Source organism: Rattus norvegicus, chromosome 3 (genome assembly GCF_021556685.1).
Source record: "Rattus norvegicus strain SHRSP/BbbUtx chromosome 3, alternate assembly SHRSP_T2T, whole genome shotgun sequence".
Lineage (NCBI taxonomy): Eukaryota > Metazoa > Chordata > Mammalia > Rodentia > Muridae > Rattus > Rattus norvegicus.
Genome location: NC_141536.1, coordinates 154,307,927 through 154,327,077, shown reverse-complemented (window position 1 = coordinate 154,327,077; position 19,151 = coordinate 154,307,927). Strand labels below are relative to the sequence as shown.

The 19,151-nt window shown below is 50.0% G+C and overlaps 1 protein-coding gene across 50 annotated transcripts in view; it reads left to right on the top strand.

Moving 5' to 3' along the window:
* The window catches only part of Zmynd8 (zinc finger, MYND-type containing 8), a 100,635-nt gene extending 87,736 nt beyond the window's left edge, over window positions 1–12,899 (top strand). For 36 of the 50 annotated variants that reach the window (XM_087651159.1, XM_087651139.1, XM_087651148.1 and 33 more), the window contains 6 exons: window positions 1,345–1,423; window positions 2,193–2,432; window positions 3,672–3,856; window positions 4,680–4,746; window positions 9,845–9,928; window positions 11,366–12,892. In XM_087651159.1, the coding sequence (XP_087507285.1) occupies window positions 1,345–1,423; window positions 2,193–2,432; window positions 3,672–3,856; window positions 4,680–4,746; window positions 9,845–9,928; window positions 11,366–11,514 (804 nt within the window). In that variant the 3' untranslated portion in view covers window positions 11,515–12,892. 50 annotated transcript variants of the gene reach the window in all.
* Window positions 12,900–19,151: the final 6,252 nt, after the last annotated feature.

Here is a 19,151-nt window from a genome sequence, read left to right as displayed (position 1 = left end):
GAATATAAAGGCCCCTGAGAGGCCCTGGAGAGATCAGTGGAGATTTAAGAACCAAGCTCGTGCAGGGGGCTGTGCCCGTGAACTTTGTAAATACCACTGTCTGTGACTACACTCAAGAAGGAGAAATCTCTTTATCCCAGGAGAACTTTTTTTTTAAGTGTGGGGCCAAGGAGATAGGATCTCCCTGTACATCCTGGGCTGTCCTTGAACTCGTAGAGTTCAAGTGAACTCGCTCGCCTCTTTCCTGAGAGCTGGGATAAAAGGCGCACACCACTGTACTCAGCCCTACGGTACCCTTTAGCGCCTGTGGTGAAGTTCTGGTCTCTGCATCTCTGCCCCCCACCTTGCCGTAACTCCTCTGTGTTGACATTTGCCCGTTCATTCATTTACTCACGCTTGTGACACAGGTGACCCTTGGCTCTGGGCGGGCATCCTCTGTAGGCTGAGGGTGTAGAGCAGCTCCTGGTTTTCTGTGCCCCTGGAGTCGGGTGCTGTGCAGTTGTGACAACTTGGAAGGACAGGGGGCGTGATCGCTGCTGTGGGTGGGCAGGGTGCCCTGCTGGAAGCCAGCATGGTTTACTTTCCCTTCCAAATGAGAGGCCCTGCCTTTATCTCTCCCCTGAGATCCCTGTGGTCTTCCAGGATCCGGGATTCGGGATTTAGAAGATCAGGAACGACATGTTGGGCACTGGGACTGTGTAGGGGTTTGCTGGGTGGTTAGGAGTGGGTTAGATGAGTCAGTTCTCTCCGGTTAACTTGTCGTTCCTACCCTCGAACACAGGCCATCAGGCTTGGTGCCAAGGACCCTCACCAGAGAGCCAGCTCAGCAGCTCTGGGTTTTTATGTGTTTTTTAAAAAAAATCAAAATGCCAGTTTAGTTTTAGTTGTATTATTTCTATGAAAATCCTTTCACTCTTTGTGATTCCCCCTCCCTGCATATTTTTTGGGGGTGGGGGGTGACTGGCTCATTTGCCTTGGTTTTCAGAAACATGGTCCTCGAAGATTGTGTGTGTGTGTGTGTGTGTGTGTGAGAGAGAGAGAGAGAGAGAGAGAGAGAGAGAGAGAGAGAGAGAGAGAATGAAAGAGAGTGTGTGTGAGAAAGAGAATGAGTGTGTGAGAGTAGACATGTGTGTGAAAGAGAGGGTATATATGAAAGAGTAAACATGTGTGTGAAGGAGAGTGTATGTGAGTGTATGTGTGTGTGTGCGAGTGTGTTGACCTCCCTACCACCAATCCTGAGCTGCGAGGCAGTGGGCTCAGAGCCAGGGTGCCTGGTAGAGCTTGGGGCCTGATGGAGAGCTGAGCCATGTGGCAGCATCTCAGGCTCCTGTGCTCTCACCGCAGATTCGAAGGCTGAGGATTGAGATTGAGAAGCTGCAGTGGCTGCACCAGCAGGAGCTCGCCGAGATGAAGCACAACTTGGGTAAGGCCCAAGCGGGGTGAGACTCTGGCTGCTCTGAGGCTGGGCCCAGATGTGAACAGGTCAAAACCTGGCTGTGCTCAGAGGCATTTGGATCATAGCCCTCAAGGGTCCAGTCTGGAGAAGCTGAGCTTGGGGTGTAGACCTACTTTTCTCTTAAGATAACTCTGTTCTCTCTTGCTACCTTTATGTGGGATCTGAGGATTGAACTCAGGATATAAGGCTTAGCCACAAGCCCATTACCAGCTGAGCCACAGTGGTAGTAGCCCTTTGCTGGTCTCTTTTAATTCAAGAAGAGTTTACGAGGACCAGAGAAACCATTCAGTTTCAGTGTAAGGGTCACTTGTAAATGTGTATACTGCCTGGAATTTTTTTAAGGAATGAGTGGTTTGGTAGTTCCCCCGTTACCATAACAACTGGCCACCTCATCCCCTGATGTTCCTTGGGACCAAGTTTGTACACAGTAGGTGCTGTGTATGTATTTTGGAATCGTTTGAAGGGTGTGTGGAATTCCTACAATTTGGGGTTACTCAGAATGACGTCATTGGGGTCTCCCGTCACCTTCATGCTAGGCACATCACTGACAGCGTGACAGGTTATGAAACTCAAGTGATGAATGTCCCAGCTGGGTTACTGGCCCAGGGCCACTGAGCTAGTGGGGCCATTTCCTAGTCAAGACTTAGGTCGGGTTCTTTGTGAACCTAGGGATCTGATGCTCAGTATCCTGTGCTGGGCCAGTGGTGCAGCTAGTGTCCTCCTCCTCCTCCTTCAGAGTTGACCATGGCAGAGATGCGGCAGAGCTTGGAACAGGAGCGGGATCGGCTCATCGCCGAGGTGAAGAAGCAGCTGGAGCTGGAGAAGCAGCAGGCGGTGGACGAGACCAAGAAGAAGCAGTGGTGTGCCAACTGCAAGAAGGAGGCCATTTTTTACTGCTGCTGGAACACCAGCTACTGCGACTACCCCTGTCAGCAGGCCCACTGGCCCGAGCACATGAAGTCCTGTACCCAGTCGGGTACGCCTGGGTGCCTGCCGGGGCGGGGGCTGCATGGTGGGGCCTCCCGGCTGAGGTTCTGAGGGATGCTTGCTTGCCCCAGGCTGTCCCTAAACCTCTGTTGCTCTGACACACGAGAGATGCAGATGTGAAGTTAAATCTCAGAGCTTGGCAGTGTTTGCAGCCTTTAACAGTCAGGTTAATGGAGCTTTTGGGAGGTTGATTTAGCACTGAGTCATTCTGTGGTTCTGGTTCTCTGTCTCTCAAAGATTTATTATGTATTCCTGAATGCCAGAAGAGGGCATCAGATCTCATTACAGATGGTTGTGAGCCACCATGTGGTTGCTGGGATTTGAACTCAGGACCTCTGGAAGAGCAGTCAGTGCTCTTAACCACTGAGCCATCTCTCCAGCCCCTAGAACCTCTGTTCTTTGGGGTGATAATGATCCACTGCCTCAAACAGGATGCTGTCCCAGTTCTTAGGTTTAGGAAGGGCCACTCCTGGATGTCCCTTGCTGTCTGGGGTTGTCTGGGTGGGGAATGGCTCTTTTATTGCCAGCATGGCCATATTCTAGGATGTGGAGAGCCCCCCGGGTGATGAGTGTTTGCTGGGACTAACTGTTTGGTAGTTGAGATTGCCTTGACAGCCATCGTCTCCTTTTGGATGCTAGCAGGAAACCCCATGGGTTAGCATATCAGTGGCTTTAAGTTGTGCAGTTAGGGTTTATGGTTTAGTGACTCCCGAGTCCTCGCCACTCTGTTTGGTGGTGTTCATTGAGGGAGGCCTCCATGTGGGTACTTCCTGCAGTCTAGTTGTCTTTAACACCACAAACTCCACTCTCTGTGTCATGGTGACGTCCCTGTCTCTAACTCTTCCCCACTGTTCTGCTCACCCAGAAGTCCTGTGCCCCTCTCAAAGGACGCTCATCCTTCCTCACTCTGTCTCAGCTGGGCTGAGGTGGACCTAAGCCTAGTGGTAGGCCACAGGCTTCCTCAGTGGCCACATCCTGGCTCCCCACCATTTCCCTTTGCTTGGAGAGCATGTTCTCAGGAAAATGATTTAAGGATTGAATTGCTAAATATTGAAAGGTCTATTTTCAAATAAAGCTTGGAGCTCTGGGTTTTGGGGTCAGAGGCCCATGCAAGGTCTCTCTCTAGGTGGGTTTGGGAGGAATGGAGCCTGGGGTAGCACAGTTTTAAAGCTGGGCTCCATGTGGCTTGAAGCATCTCATGACTTGCCCTGTTCTCATTGGTCCCCAGCTACCGCCCCTCAGCAGGAAGCGGATGCTGAGGCAAACCAGGAAACAGGAAATAAGACATCTCAGGGCAGCTCTTCCAATACACAGTCAGCACCTTCAGAACCAGCCAGCACCCCCAAAGAGAAAGAGACGTCGTCATCGTCCTCGAATTCCTCCTCAACGGAGAAGAGCAAGGACAGTAACTCGGTGAGGGTCCCCCGACTGACAGTCACCTTGTGCCAAAGACCCTTTCTGTACTGCCACCATTCGATGTCCCTCGCTGTTTGTGTTTGTCTGGGTGGAGAATGGTTCCTTATGGCCACTCCCCTCCCCTCCATTTTAGAACATGGAGAGCCAGGGCAGTGTGTATATAGGATGTTTGTTCCTCAAAGTTCAGAAAGGTGTTCCTCCTGCGGAGGTAAAACAATGTCTCTTCTGCCAACCCTGGAAGCCACTGGGCCACGTGTCACTATTGAGGACTAGAAGTGTGGCTGATGTGACCAAGGGTCTGCTTGTTTTAAAGTTACTTGAGATTTAAGTGGCCACGGGTGCCGTCACACTAGCCCATAGGGCTCACAGCTGCTTGGCTTCCTGTGGGGACTGTGAAAACAGTTGAATGCACAGGCCATTTTAAGGGTCATGGTTGATCATTGTTTCAAGAGCCCAAGTCATTAGATGGTCAGTTAGAAACTGTATCGAGTATTGCCTCGTAAGAGACTAACATGAAATAAAAGAAGATTTGTGAGCAATTCTGTGCACATCAGGGCACTGAGTAGGTCTGAGAGGGAGGCTGAGGAGGTAGTGAATGTAGTGGGAACAGAGACAACAGGGATAAGGGGGGGTCGCTCCAGTGCTTTGTTCTGGCCTTTTGGATCTGACAGGAAGAGCATGAGGTGTGTGGCCATGCTTCTGCCCTGGCTCTTGTCTGATCACCAGGCCTCTAAGGTGCTTTGGGTAGGGGGAGTGGTGAGCCTTCCCATGATTCCCTGGGATTCTATCGTCCAATCTTTTTGTTGGTTTCTATTTCTAGACCCTGGACCTTTCCGGCTCCAGAGAGACACCCTCCTCCATTCTCTTAGGCTCCAACCAAGGCTCTGGTATGTCGCCCCCTAGTGGGCACAAGGGGTTTTGTATTTCACTTGGTCGTGTTTGGGATTTTTTTGGCGTACCTTTGGATGGATTTGGAGGTACAGCCAGGCAAGGTGTCATCCGGGTACCTCCTTGTATTGGTCACCCTCGTGCGTTGTGTTTACTGAGGGCACCGTTCACTAGGACACAGGGTGATCCCCTTGGGTCACTGAGATCCTCAGGGCATATATGATTCATGAAGATCCTCAAAACCTTTAGCGATGAGTGGAACTTCTGTGCTGAGCCATCCTCCTCCTTCCCTGGGAGCCTTGGGTGTCTTCTTCTCCTGTATTCTTCTGAGCTTACTCCAGAGTTCAGAGCCATGGCTTCCTTGGCCAATTTGAGGCTCTCTCCTGTTGTTGTGGCTCCAGGACCTCTTGTCCCTTGATGTCCTGTGGCTGAAAACAGAAAGTTGAGGCTTTTCTTGTGTGCAGTGAGTGTGCAGAGGATTGCCATTTGTCTGAAGGAGTGGCGGGCTGCTGGAGGGAGGAGGTGAGCGCGCAGACTCCGGGGTGTATAGTTGGAGACCTCTGGTGAAAGAATACCGCCTCCCCACTGTCCTCTACAGTTCTGGCGTGTTGCTGAGCTTGGGGGGCCCTGTCGTTCCACAACGCCGTCAGCATCGTGTCTCGTTTCAAACTGTGGTCTTTGATCTCATCATCCTCCTGCCTCAGCCTCCTGAGCACTGGAGTGATGGGCCTGTGCTACCGTCCTGGCTTGAATTCTGCTCTTCACAAAGACAGAGTGAACTGGATTCGACCAGTTCCCTACTCTTAGCATGGAACAATCTGTTTTCTTTCTTTTCCTTTTAGATAGATAGATAGATTGATTGATTGATTGATTGATAGATAGATCGATCGATCGATCGATCTGTTTTCTTTCTTTTCCTTTTAGATAGATAGATAGATAGATAGATAGATTGATTGATTGATTATATCTAAGTACACTGTGGCTGTCTTCAGACACACCAGAAGAGGGCACCAGATCCCATTACAGATGGTTGTGAGCCACCACGTGGATGCCGGGATTTGAACTCAGGACCTCAGGAAGAGCAGTCAGTGCTCTTAACCGCTGAGCCATCTCTCCAGCCCCACCCCCTTTTTTAAAATTATTTTTGAAGAGATGCCTTAGTGGATTTTCCACTTATCAGTGATGATGTTGAAAACAAGTTTAAAATAAGTTTTATTAAAAACTGGGATTGTGGCGCAAACCTTTAATCCCAGCACTCAGGAGCCAGAGGCTGGTGTATCTCTGTGAGTTCTAGGCCAACCTGGTCTACAGAGGGAAACTCGGTTTGAAATATAAACAAGCAGAGAAGCCCACGAACTAAGCGAGGAGAAGAGGACTGTAGGGATGTCTTTATTCCAAGAGTGGGGCTAGCCGTGCCCAAGTTAGGAAATATCATCTGGGACTCTGGGGCGTCGCAGAGACGGTAGAGCCGAGAGTGACCCTGAGGAGTGACCCTGAGGAGTCCTCTAGCAGGTCCATGCTGACCCGATGCCTGTCGCAAGTCACAGAGCAAACAGCCAGATGCATGGCTGGCAGTGTCCCAGCAAACCATGGCCAGCAGAAGAGACTGTGTGGCTTGGGTTCCCTTTGCTGCCCTTTGACCTAGAGAATCTTGGTGCACAGGGAAGCCTGGAAGGAGACCTTAGGTCCTGGAGGAAGTGGCTGGGTGTGGGGGAGGAGTCATGAACTCCGAGGAAGTGCCTTGCAGTTCTAGCCTCTGAGAAAGCTTTCAGAGCTAGGGCTTCTGTGCGGGTGTCCCTTTCTGAGTGTGCGGGGTGCAGTGGGTAGCTCCCACAAAGCTGTTGTTAGTGGAAACCAGAGGTGGTTGTCCAGGCTGTGCTGTGTGGCCTTGGTTTACCCAATCCCAGCATTCCTTCTTAACCCCTCCCTTCAGCTGTGTCTCCCTGTTAGTCTTCCCATCAGAAACTCTGATAATGGAACCCAGCCCCCTGGGTTCCTGCTTCCTCAGCATGCACACCTGGCCAAAGGCCAGGCTTCCGTATTTCCTCAAGCTGCACCTGAGCCCTAGAGTTCAGCGGTAGAGCATCACCGGGGGAATGCTCTTCCCATGACGACACACACAAGTCTTGCTCACCTTGGGCACAGTTTCTCACCTGCTTGGTCACCTTACTAAGTCCCTACCATGAGCCCCTGCTTCCTTACTTCATAACAGAAGAATTCGAGTTCTCCATTCCTGTCAGAACATCCGCCTGGCTCTCCCTGCCTCTACATCCTTGGGAGCGTCAGGTGTGGGTGCTGTTCTGAGCAGACTTGACATGATCTGGCTTGTTCAGTCAGGCCAGCTTCCCGCACCTGACCCGCCTCTCTGTTCTGTCCTTGGCTGCTAAGCTGCCCCACTCATATCTTCCTGGGGAGCAGTGATAAATTCACCTGCGTCTCCACGCCATATCTCTCATCACTGACAGACGAGAGTCATGGTCAGGTCTATGTTGTCCATCCCAGAAATGGATGTCAAACCGTTGAGCGCATGCAACTGAGGGGTGGGAGTGGACAGTTTCCTTCAGGTCATTTAAATGGTGACTTTGGTTCATGGTTACTGGATTGAGAGGCACAACCTGACACCTGTCCACTCTGCTTCCCCAGCTCAGTTAGAGCCTCCCTGGCTTCCCATCCTGCCCCCTCCCACCCTGTGTTGGCTTCTCACCATTGTCTTTTTTTTTTTTTTTTCCTTTTCTTTTTTTTCGGAGCTGGGGACCGAACCCAGGACCTTGCGCTTGCTAGGCAAGCGCTCTACCACTGAGCTAAATCCCCAACCCCACCATTGTCTTAAGAGATGAAGCCATCCATAGGGGCGTATGTCGCACACCTGTAATCTTTGATCCCAGTATTCTGGGGGCAGAGACTGGTAGATCTCTGTGAGTCTGAGGTCAGCCTGGTCTACAGAGTGAGTTCCAGACTATCCAGAGCCTCACAGAGAAGGGGGAGACGGGGAGAGAGGAGAGGAAGGGAGGGGGGAGGGGAGGAGGGGGAAGGGGAGAGGGAGGAGGAAGGGAGCCGTTGACAAGCAAGGGCATTTAGAAGTCTAAATGTCGTGGGTTTATTATTGCTGTAGTCTTTTTCTTGGAGTGCTACACATGGGTATAATGCTTGGGACAGACCTTAAAGCCGTGCATACGCCAGGCTTCTGTGCTCCACTCTGAGCCCCAGCCCAGCCGACATGTTCTGACATGTTATCTCAGACAGTGCCCAGTCGGAAGGCTATTTCAGATCAAGTCTTGTCTTGAATATGGGGTAAAGAATGAGGCCAGGGTGATAGAGAGGTGGCTCAGAGGATACAAACAGGAAGGCCTAAAATGTACATCCATGTAAAAGGCCTAGTGAGGCAGCATGTGCCTGTGATCCCAGCACTATGACCCAGAGATCTCCAAGACTCGCTGGCCAGACATGTTTCAGTGAGAAACCCAGACTCAAAAAAAAGAAAAAGGAGAAATAATTGATCTCCAGACTCTACATGTATACCCCTGCCACACACTTACATGATGCATGTTCGCACATACATGTACACCCCCCACACATGTTACATGTACACATCCTATACACTTACACATGTTACACATATACCCCTGCTGCACACATGTTACATGTGTGCACACGTGTTACATGTACACCCCTACCTACGTACGTGTTACATGCATACCCCTGACACTCACACTTACACGTTACATGTATACACACACACTTCCTCAGGCCTTTTGTGTGATATTGGGGATTGAACTCAGGACTGCATGCGTGCTGGGCAAGGGCTCACCACGGAGTCATGTCCCCAGCAACAATTTGTCCTTTAAGGGTTTTGAGCAGAATGTTCTTTTTTTTTTCTTGGTTCTTTTTTTTGGAGCTGGGGACCAAACCCAGGGCCTTGCGCTTCCTAGGCAAGCGCTCTACCACTGAGCTAAATCCCCAACCCTGAGCAGAATGTTCTTATACACGCACAGAAGCTAGACTAGATCCAGCAAGGTGTCCTCGCCTGACTCCCCTGCCTTGCTGGCCCTCCGGAGACTTCCACAGGCCTGCTTTCTGACCCGTCTTTAGAATGTATCCGTGAACTTCGCCTCCCTGATTTCTGATTACTTTATGTGGTCTGGCCACACTTGGCTGAGTGAGCCTGCCCCCCTCCCAGCCTGTCAGGAGAGTCTTGGCAACTTTGTCTCTGCTTGTGGCCTGCTGGCATCAGGACTGAGAACATGCGTGTTCCACTGTCTCTTCTCACCCCCCCCCCGAAAAGTTGTAATCCCAAGGTTCATTTGCACTAACTGTAATGCCACTTGGCACCTAGGCAATGGCTACTGCGGTGACACTTCTGTCTCCTTTCCTTCTTCCTCGATTCTGTTCTTTCCCTCTTCGGGATATTCTTTAATGTATACACTCCTTCCACTTCACACTTTTAGGTTTGTAGGCACTTGTGCTCCATAGCCAAGGCTGGCTTCAAAGTCATGAACCTCCTGCCTCAAACTCCTGAGGGCTGGGGTGACTGGTGGCAGACACGCTTGCCTTGTCTAAGGACTTGGGTACAGTTCGTGGATGTCCCTTTATTGCGGCTTAGAGTTTTAGTCAGCTGGTCCCTCCCAGTTGCTATCCCTCCCTCGTCCTCAGCGTGGCCCCTGGGCTAGCCTTCCTCTTCCTCACAGACTGTCAGTCTGTTCTCTGCTCTGCTCTGAGGTGCTCGACACCCTCGTGCACCTCAACACAGCCTCAGTTTCCCTGCTAGGACCAGACTTTGGCAGAGCTCGTGGTTCAGAACGTTTTGCTTTCAGAGTCCTGAGCGTTCGTGGCTTGCACAGCACGGGGCCGCTTTTATGTCCCCGTATGTCCTCATGTGTCCGCCTTACTCCCTGTGACGTGGTGCCATGTCCAGCGACCCTGTTTGTGGTTTACACGCGTGTTTTTAAAAGCACCCCCGGTCGCCTGTAAGCACATCCAATCGAGTGGCCTCCATGAAGGAGCTATTTGCTAGCCCGTCCGTGACCGTGGGTGTCGGCCCCTGGGGTTGTGTGGAATTTCAGCTGTGATGGATTCTAAGGCTACCTGTGCTCTCTTCAGTTAGCAAGAGGTATGACAAGCAGCCTGCCTATACCCCAACCACTACAGACCACCAGCCGCACCCCAACTACCCAGCCCAGAAGTGTAAGTATGACCCTGTCTCAGGGGAGCCGCTGGGAGTTACTCCTGGTGTGCAGAAGCCGTGTGTGTGTGTGTGTGTGTGTGTGTGTGTGTGTGTGTGTGTGTGTGTGGTGAGCGTGTGTGTCTCTGTGTCTGTGGGGTGTGCAGAAGCCCTGGGTGTGTGTGTGTGTGTGTGTGTGTGTGTGGTGAGCGTGTGTGTGGTGAGCGTGTGTGTCTCTGTGTCTGTGGGTGTGTCCTGTGCGTTGAGTGTTGTCTTCCTCTGCTTTGTCAGTCTTCTTGTCTAGTCCTCTTGCTGCCTTTGCAAACGGCTGTAGGTTTGGCCTTTCAGAGCCTTTGTTTTGTCTTAGCTGGACACTACGTCTCCCTGCCACGATCTACTCTGTTATCCAACATCCTGCGCTCAGCCCACTCGAGGCTCAGGCCTACAGACCTTGGGATCTCCAGTTCTGTTTCTTTCATGTCCCCTCTGATCTTGGCTCTCCCCACAGCTGGAAAGACTTGGTGACTTGTGACCGTATCCATGTCACCCCCTCAAAGACCTTTAGAAGAAGATTATAGAGTAACTGCTAGGAATCGGAGGGTGCATAGAATACTGCCCCCTTCTGGCTGAATGTAAAAGCAACCCGAGGGTGGGTTTTTGTTTTGTTTTGTTTTTGTTTTTTGGCACATGCTTTGTGGACAGACCATAAGTGAGTGCCTTTCCCCAGGGGCAGCAGTGGTCCCTCCTCACTGACCCTGATCCATCTGAAGCTTGACCCTCCACAGCTCAGGAGAGTGAGAGAATCTGGGAGCTTACTAAGGGATCTTAATGGCTGGCCATTAAAGCCATCATCGTGCCCACAGTTTGGTGCTGTTGTCCTCTTCTAAATAGCTTCTGTGGCTCTTCTTTTAGCTTCTTCTTCACTTCCTCCGCCACTCCCTAACTTGCTGCCTGTTTGTCCTCAAAGCCGTCCCAGGCATTGAGGTCTCTTACCTGTCACTGACCCCTAACATGGTCCTTCCTGGGAGTCCATGGAGTCAGTGTCCAGGTTAGCCGTCTCATCTGGGCCTCATTTTCTCTCTTACAATCTCTTCCTGGTTTGGATGTGAGTCTTACAAATTAATTAGGAGTTCTGTTAACACAAGGAGACCACAAATGCCAGTTTCTGAGGGTCTTTCTCCAAGAATCGAGGTCAGAGGCAAAGAGTCACTTGGCAGGGGTTCCCCATCAACCCTCCCTCGCTAACCTTTACTCTGCAAGTGTGACACATCTTGATCTTCCAATTCACTGTAGTTAAAGCCTGAAAGTCAGCTCCCCTCACTCTGTGCTCTCGGGAGTCACCCTGTGACCACAGGGGCAGCTGTGGGTGTCATCCGGCTGGAGGGAGGGAAGGTGGCTCCCAGCTGGGAGATGAGTTTGAGGGGAGGCGGGGAGTTGAACTTGCCGCCTTTTTTCCACAGACCATTCCCGGAGCAGCAAGGCGGGTTTGTGGAGCAGCAGCGAGGAAAAGCGAGGGTCATCCCGCTCCGAGCACAGTGCAGGGACCAGCACGAAGAACCTCATGCCCAAAGAGTCCCGGGAGTCTAGGCTAGACACCTTCTGGGACTAGGGGTGCATTGTGAGCCAGAAACCTCCCTGAGTGTGTGGGGGGGAAACAACCCAAACAACAGGAAGCAACAGAAACTGGAGAACTGCCACCACCTTTAGAATTCCTAACACTCAGGCTCTGCCCATGGGCTTGGCTGCAGGACAGCGACTTGACTCCATGACTTGACTCCACCCCAGCTTCCACCTTGGCCGGGACTGCTCTACCCTGTGAGCCAAACACTTTAGGTGTAAGTAGGTACACTTTGTGATGTCACTGACCTAGTGTACCCTTTCTTTTTCATATCTATACTGACCTTAACTTATAAAAAAAGAAAAGAAAAACAAGTTATATATATATAAAAAAATCTACAGTTAAAAGAATGTTTTGATAATCCAGGGGCTGGTTAGTTAGCCCACTAGCCTCACTGTGGTGTCAGGGCTGGGCCCGGGGATTGCTATTCTGTCATAGGCCCTTGTCCTTGGATACCCAGGGGAGGGAGCCACTGTCGCCACAGCACACCATGATCGGGGCTCTCAGGCTGTGCTGCCGTGGACCCGCCACACCAAGCCATCGGCCCCTCACAGACCCTACAAGACGATGTTAGGAAACACAAGCTTGCTGGGCTCGAAGGACACAGAGAGAAGTGTGTGTGTGTGAGTGCTGTGTTTCCAGCTATGGTTCCCGAAAGGGCAAAGCAGCCTCCTGTTTACAGAAGGTCCACACGAACAATCCCCTTGGCGGCCTTCGCTCGGGGAGGGAGACACCCCTTCTCTCGGCTGAGTTTTTTTCCCCATAAGCACTCACACGGATTTCTCGAAGACGTGCTTCTCAGAAGCAAGGACTCAAAAGGCAAGATGCACGACGAGGCCACCGAGCCCGGGGTTGGAGCATGTACGTATTATTTATATGCCGGAGTTCTACGTTTTTAATGTAAGCATGAAACACAGGCAGTGTGAGAGAGAGCCAGGACCCGACATGCTGTCCGTTAACGCTACGTCTGCTGTAGTTCCATTTTTGTATGTTGTGTAAAACAAAGCATCGATCGAAGCAAAAGGTGATGTGTGTATATCAGAAAAAATTAACTGTATATCATTCCAGTACATTCCGTTGTACATTTTAGTCTCCGTTTACTTTCTCTTCATTGTTGATAAGAGAACGCAAGCTGCGCCTCGTCCAGCTAGTTAACCCCCACTAGAGAAGAAAGGAAGAAACGCTAGAAGAAAACAGGAGAGAGAGAAAATTTGTGAATTGCGGTCGTCAAAAAAACAAAACAAAAAAAAAAAAACCAATCTAGCCTAGCTGGCCTTATTTGGGAAGCGTAACTGCTTTTAGCATATGGGAGTATTTTTTCACATTTTCTTTGTATAAAATTTGTATTAAACTTAAATATCTTTTTTGATGACGGTGTTTCTTCGTGACTGAGCGGTGTTCTCTTGAGGTTATTGATCTTTTGGGTCCCCCTGATATCCCAAGTTTTTTAGATTCTTAACCTTTTTTTAAAGAAATTAAACCATTTGCAAAAGGGTTTGGTCATGCCAATCTCCCATGGGCAGGAAGGTAGCTGTGTCAGGTTTGAATGGCCAGACACAAGGGGCATGGTCCCCCCTGAGGTCCTGGGTACTCTGCAGGGGCGTGGCCTGGGCTGGTACTTTCTTCCAGCCCTTGGTGGCTACAGTCTTCTGAGGCCAAGGCAAAGGGTTGAGCCCAGGCTCTGTGAGTGTTTCACAGTGCTAGGGCCACCAGAAGCAACTGGTACATCATCAGCTTTTGGCTCTAGGCCAGAAGTCCATCTTCTCAGGCTGAGGTTTCCCATGCCCTTCTGGGTAGAGATGCCCATATCTCTGGCCTGGGTCTCGTGCCTGCATATCATATGTGGTACCTGTGTGGCCAAATGCAGTTGGGTGTGAGTTGTGAGTGACAGGGTTGACCCGTTCACTCCTGTGTCCCAGATTTAAAAGGATTAAGGGCTCACCCTCAGAAAGCCACCTCTAGGCCTTCCTCTCCTGTGTCCCACATCCCCCAAGCTGTCCACAGAGGAAAAGACCTGAAGAACTGACTTATCTGCTCCTGGGTAGGAAAGTGGTGGGTTTTTTTTTAAAAAATATGTGAAGTTTAGCCTGGGAATATGGTTCAGTTTGAAAAGCGCTTGCCAGGCACGCACAAGGCCCTGAGTTTGAGCCTCAGCTTTCATGAAACCAGGCATGGTCCCACACGCGTAATCTCAGCACTCGGGAGGCAGAGGTGGAGAATCACAACTTCAAAGTCACCCTTGGCTGGGTAATGAGTTAGAGACCAGCTTGAGGAGCTCCGTGAGACCCTGTGTAAGATGAGTGAACACATAAATTATGCAGAATTTGATTTAATCTTTTATTCAACTGCGGGGGGCTTGTAAAGGCCCTTCCAGCTACCCTGCTTGACCAGTCCTCGAATGTCCCTCCGTGTCCAGCATTTGCACAGGGCAGACTTCTCTCCCTCTGTGTACACAAATGAAACGTTTGACACACGTTCACTTGGTACTTTGATTACACAGACTATTGTCATTCCTTAGACTGGGGAAGTGTGTTAGTCCTCAGTCTGTCCCCATGTGGCGGACAGATGATCTCCAAGCATTGTGGTACATGCTGTGGTCTCATTGGAGTCATGGTTGCAGCCCAGAGGGTCAGTATATGACTGGTAGGCGGGGACACCGCAGGTCTTGACACATCCGCAGGCTTCTTGTGACCTTGGTCTGAGCAGAGGGTGTTTGCGGTAACTGGACCCAGGACCTCACACTAGCTACCTGTTTTGAAGTTATACTCCCAAGTCCTAGGCTGAGTGTTTTCAGATGGTAGGCTACAAATCCGAAGCCACAGAACCCTCCACAACCTGCTTAGCAGGGCAAGGCGAGGGAGGGGTCTGAGGCAGACATTGGGCAGCCAAACTAGTTAATGCAATCCATGGCCCTCGCCACCTGCTGGCCATGTGTGGAACTGCAGCCCATAGGTTTAGGGAGCCCACTGGGTCACGCAGTCATGACGGAAATGTGGCTGGTATCTGTACACATAAAAATAGTACCCTTGTTGGAGACAACCGCATACATCACGTTCTGGATGGCTCCAGTTGTTGGTTAGTAGGGCAGAGAGGAGGGCGTGGCTGGGGACAGTCATTCTGGGGATCCGACATCTGACTCCTGGCTAGGAGGCAAGGAACTAGCCTGGATTCTTTTTTTTTTCGGAGCTAGGGACCGAACCCAGGGCCTTGTGCTTGCTAGGCAAGCACTCTACCACTGAGCTAAATCCCCAACCCCAGATTATTATTTTTTAATCAATTAATTAAATATAACTACACTGTAGCTGTCTTCAGACACACCAGAAGAGGGCATCAGATCCCATTACAGGTGGTCGTGAGCCACCATGTGGTTGCTGGGAATTGAACTCAGGACCTCTGGAAGAGCAGTCAGTGCTCTTAACCGCTGAGCCATCTCTCCAGCCCTGGGTTATTTTTAAAACATCTCTTTTATGAAACTTATTGTGTGCGTGTGGAGGTGATAGGACAACATCATGGGATTGGTTCTCTCCTCTTAGCCACACGTATCCCAGGGATTGACCTTAAATCATCAAGTTTGACAACAAGCACCTTTACCCAGTGAGCCATCTTGCTGGCCCCTTGGGCAACAATTCTTAATGTTGATTGAGTATTAGGGGGCACCTAGAAAGACAATATGCCCGGACACCACATGCCCTTAGGAGTGACATCAGCTCCCTGAGGTGGATTTGGCCAGCAGGATTTTCCAGAGCTGCTCCAGGGGTGACCCTGGCGAGCAGTGAGCCATGATAGTCACGATGCGGACAGGAAGACCCTCCATGTGGAAGAGCGAAACCCCAAGGCAGGGCCAAGCATCTAGGAAGGCAAAAGAAGTGGCTCTTGGGACCAGGTGGCTGCTGAAGTGAGCTGGGCTTGAAGGCGGGCACCGATGTGAACGCTACTCTAGTGGGAGCGCCATGCTGCTGCGGGAGGTTGGCGTTTGGAGATCAGGCTGGTCTCCACCTCTCAGACTCTCAGACATCTGCCTGCCTCTCGCTCCCAAGTGTTGGGATTCATGCCCAGTTCAAAAGTTTGGACTTTGAATTAAATAGCCCAAGATATCTCTCTCTCTCTCTCTCTCTCTCTCTCTCTCTCTCTCTCTCTCTCTCTCTCTCTCTCTAGAGAGATAGCTGGGGGAGGGGATGAACAGGCTGGGGAGGGGATAAACAGACTGGGGGAGGGGATAAGCATGATCAAATATGTCATATGAAACCTTCAAAAAAACTCATAGGTGTGTGTGTGTGTGTGTGTGTGTGTGTATTTATATAAATATCTATGGAGATATACAGTTGGGGTCCAAATTTGTGCGGAAGATGTAGAATAGTGGAATTTATGCATTCTGTGAGCCAGTGTGTAAGGCTGTGCAGTAAGTACCCTTGCCTTGGTAGCAGCAGGGGCAGCAAAAGCCCCAAACTGCTTCAGCCCTGAGCCTGCTGATCACCTGACACTGCCAGGGGAGAGCTGCAATCACAAACCCACTGCTAGCATTTAGTAAGCACCTGCTGTATGCTAGACACAGGTTTGTGCTCCTGACCGCTTCCATCCTACCTGAAGAGGAGCAACAGCTTGAGGCTGAGGTGGATCATGGGCAGGGCTGGCTTTGGTTCCAAATATGTGGAACGTCACGTCTCAAGCCTCACTTCCCTCAGCTATAAAATGGAGTGATGGGAAAGCCCGTTTCTCTGAGGCAACAATACTATTACATGAGCAGTAGTTTTTTTTTTTTTTTTTTTTTTTTCGGAGCTGGGGATCGAACCCAGGACCTTGCACTTGCTAGGCAAGCGCTTTACCGCTGAGCTAAATCCCCAACCCATGAGCAGTAGTTTTTAATCTGGTTAGTTGCCCTCCATGATAAAAATACACGCGGCGGCCAGGCGTGGTGCTGCATCTTACGTGTATGACTACTCAGGCAGGAGGATTGCTTGAGCCCAGGGATTCAAGTGGGCCTAAGCATCACACAGAGGCTGAAGAAAGGATGGGGGGAAGAATGACCCACTCCATTATGGTCCAGGAGAACATGCTCACGTGTGCCCGTGAACAGCACTAAGTAAAGGATGTGTCACAAAGCCTTCTCTACCTGTGACTAAATTCCTGACAGGAAACAACCTAAGAGAGAAAGAAGGGCTCGTTTTGTTCACGGTGTGGGAAGGGGATGCATTCTGTAGGATGGTGAAGGGTGATAGCAGGAATGCGAGCTGGGGGCCACATTCCATCCCAGAAGTAGACGCAGACAGGAAGTGAAGCTGGACAAGGACCGCCTCCAGTGACGCACTTCCTCCCTTGAGGCGTCACTTCTGAAGGGTTTCCCAGTCTTCTAAAGAGGGCACTGCCAGGTCCGGTTTTTTCTATTGTGCGTTGTTTTGCATCCTTACTGTTGAATTAATGTTACAGCCTGCTGGTTTTGAACAGCCATTGGAGAATAAAGTTAAATAACTTAAAATTTACAAGAGGCAAACAGGTTCGGGTACCTTGGCCATTTTTTTTTTTTTTAAGATTTACTTATTTTTATTTATATGAGCACACTGTAGCTGTCTTCAGACACACCAGAAGAGGGCATCAGATCCCATTACAGATGGTTGTGAGCCACCATGTGGTTGCTGGGAACTGAACTCAGGACCTCTAGAAGAGCAGCCTTAACCGCTGAGCCATCTCCCCAGCCCCGTTGGCCAATTCTTGACCTCACAGCTGGGAGGTGAAGTGGCCTAGCTAAGACCTCCCTTCAGGGCCGTGAACTCTGGCTGAACAACTGTTCACAAGCCAGTGTTCAATCTCTGCGCCTCTCTCTCTCTCTCTCTCTCTCTCTCTCTCTCTCTCTCTCTCTCTCTCTCTCTCTCTCTTTCCCTCCCCCCCTTCCTTACCCTCTCCCCTCTTCCACTCACAATGAGTACAATAGCTAAGAGACTTAGTGTTCATTTCTAGCCACAGACATAAGGTTGAATATTAGTTTTTTTTTTTCAATTTTAAAACAGCGACTCACTTTGTAACTTAGTTTGGCATGGAAAGCACATGGGCGCTGTCCTCGATACAATGTTACTGTTTAAAATCAGTGTTTGATCAAAGCTGACTTACCAAAATCCTAGAATGAGCTTCTACATAGTATAAGTACATACCGCCAGGGGCAGCAGCCTATGCCTGTTAGCCTAACTGGCACAAACCTGTCATCCCAAAACTTGGAAGGCGGAGGCAGAATGATTAGGAACACACAAGGCCAGCCTAGCAAGGAAGCCACACTGGGCTACTGTCTCTGTCTCTAGGAACCAAAATCAAAACAACCCACCAATAAAATAAAATAAAATCAGCAACATTCCCATAAACAATCTAAGCTTCTTTAACGATTTTATTGTGGGGAATGTGAGTGTTCATGTTTAAGTCTGAGCTGAGCTGTCAGGCCACCGTTTCTATTGTCTCTCATCCATGGTGTCCAAATGTAGGTCACTGACGAAAGTGTGCTCTGTTAACTCTTGGGGCTGTTGTCCATGCTCTTGGCAGAGTTCAGTCAAGTGGAAATTCATTCTATCACGGGTATCTGGCCCCACGGCTTGTCCGGCTATGGTCACACTGCCATCTGATGGTCACTGATAAGCATAGCAACACCGGTGCTGACTTAAGGAACAGGCCTTATGGAAACTGGGCTAGTGATTTATTCTAGAAAGAAATCTATTTCTATGCTAGAAATTTATCTACCGATCTATTATCTATCAGTCGTCAATCAACCTATAGATTTACCACCTATCAATTACTATCTATTACTCATCAATCTAAAATTTATCATTTATTAGTTATCAGTCAGCTAATAAATCTATCTGTTGGTCAATTTTCTAACTTTTTAAAACAAGGTCTTTCTAAGTAGACCTGGCTGGTCTTGAATTCATTATCCTCCTGCCCCTGCCTCCCAGGATATGGGCACATGCCAACATATGCAGCAGGTCTAGAACTCTTAGATCAAGTTTGCACGTTAGCCAGAATGTACTACGGGTCAAAGCTAACAATAAAACATTCCACAGGAGGGAAGTTGGGCACCAAGAGGTCATTCTGGATAAGCCCGTGTTCTGGACCAGGTCCAGACAGAGACCAGCACAGTGGAGGTGAAGGGTAGAGGTGCCGGGAAGCAGACAGGCCTTCTGGACTCTGTTCTGTTTTGATCAGTGTGACGTAACCACCCTAGTGGAATCATGTAAATACATCATGATGGTGAGAGTTGAGATCTGTGCCATAAACTTTATGTTGCTCATAAAACGAAAAACCTAATAACAAAATTTGAAACCCAAGAAGGAGCCCTGTGACCAGGCCATGCGACCAAGTCGCTGTTGTTACACCCTTTAAACCAGGATCAGTCAGACCACATGGTGTCCTGCCTACAGCCTCCCAGGTCTCTTCAAGAGATTTAAAATAAAATCCCCAACCCAGGGCCAACCACATTCCGTGTGTCTCTCTGACATTAGCCTTTGTCCCCGGTACCCCCTTAAGGTTCCTTTGTCCCACCCCTCAGATTTTATGCTCTCTTCCCTCCTTAGAACGATTTCTCTGGCCTCATCCTGTCTGAGCCACCAGTCCACAGACCTCTCCATTCTGGGTCACCTACGGCACGGGATCAC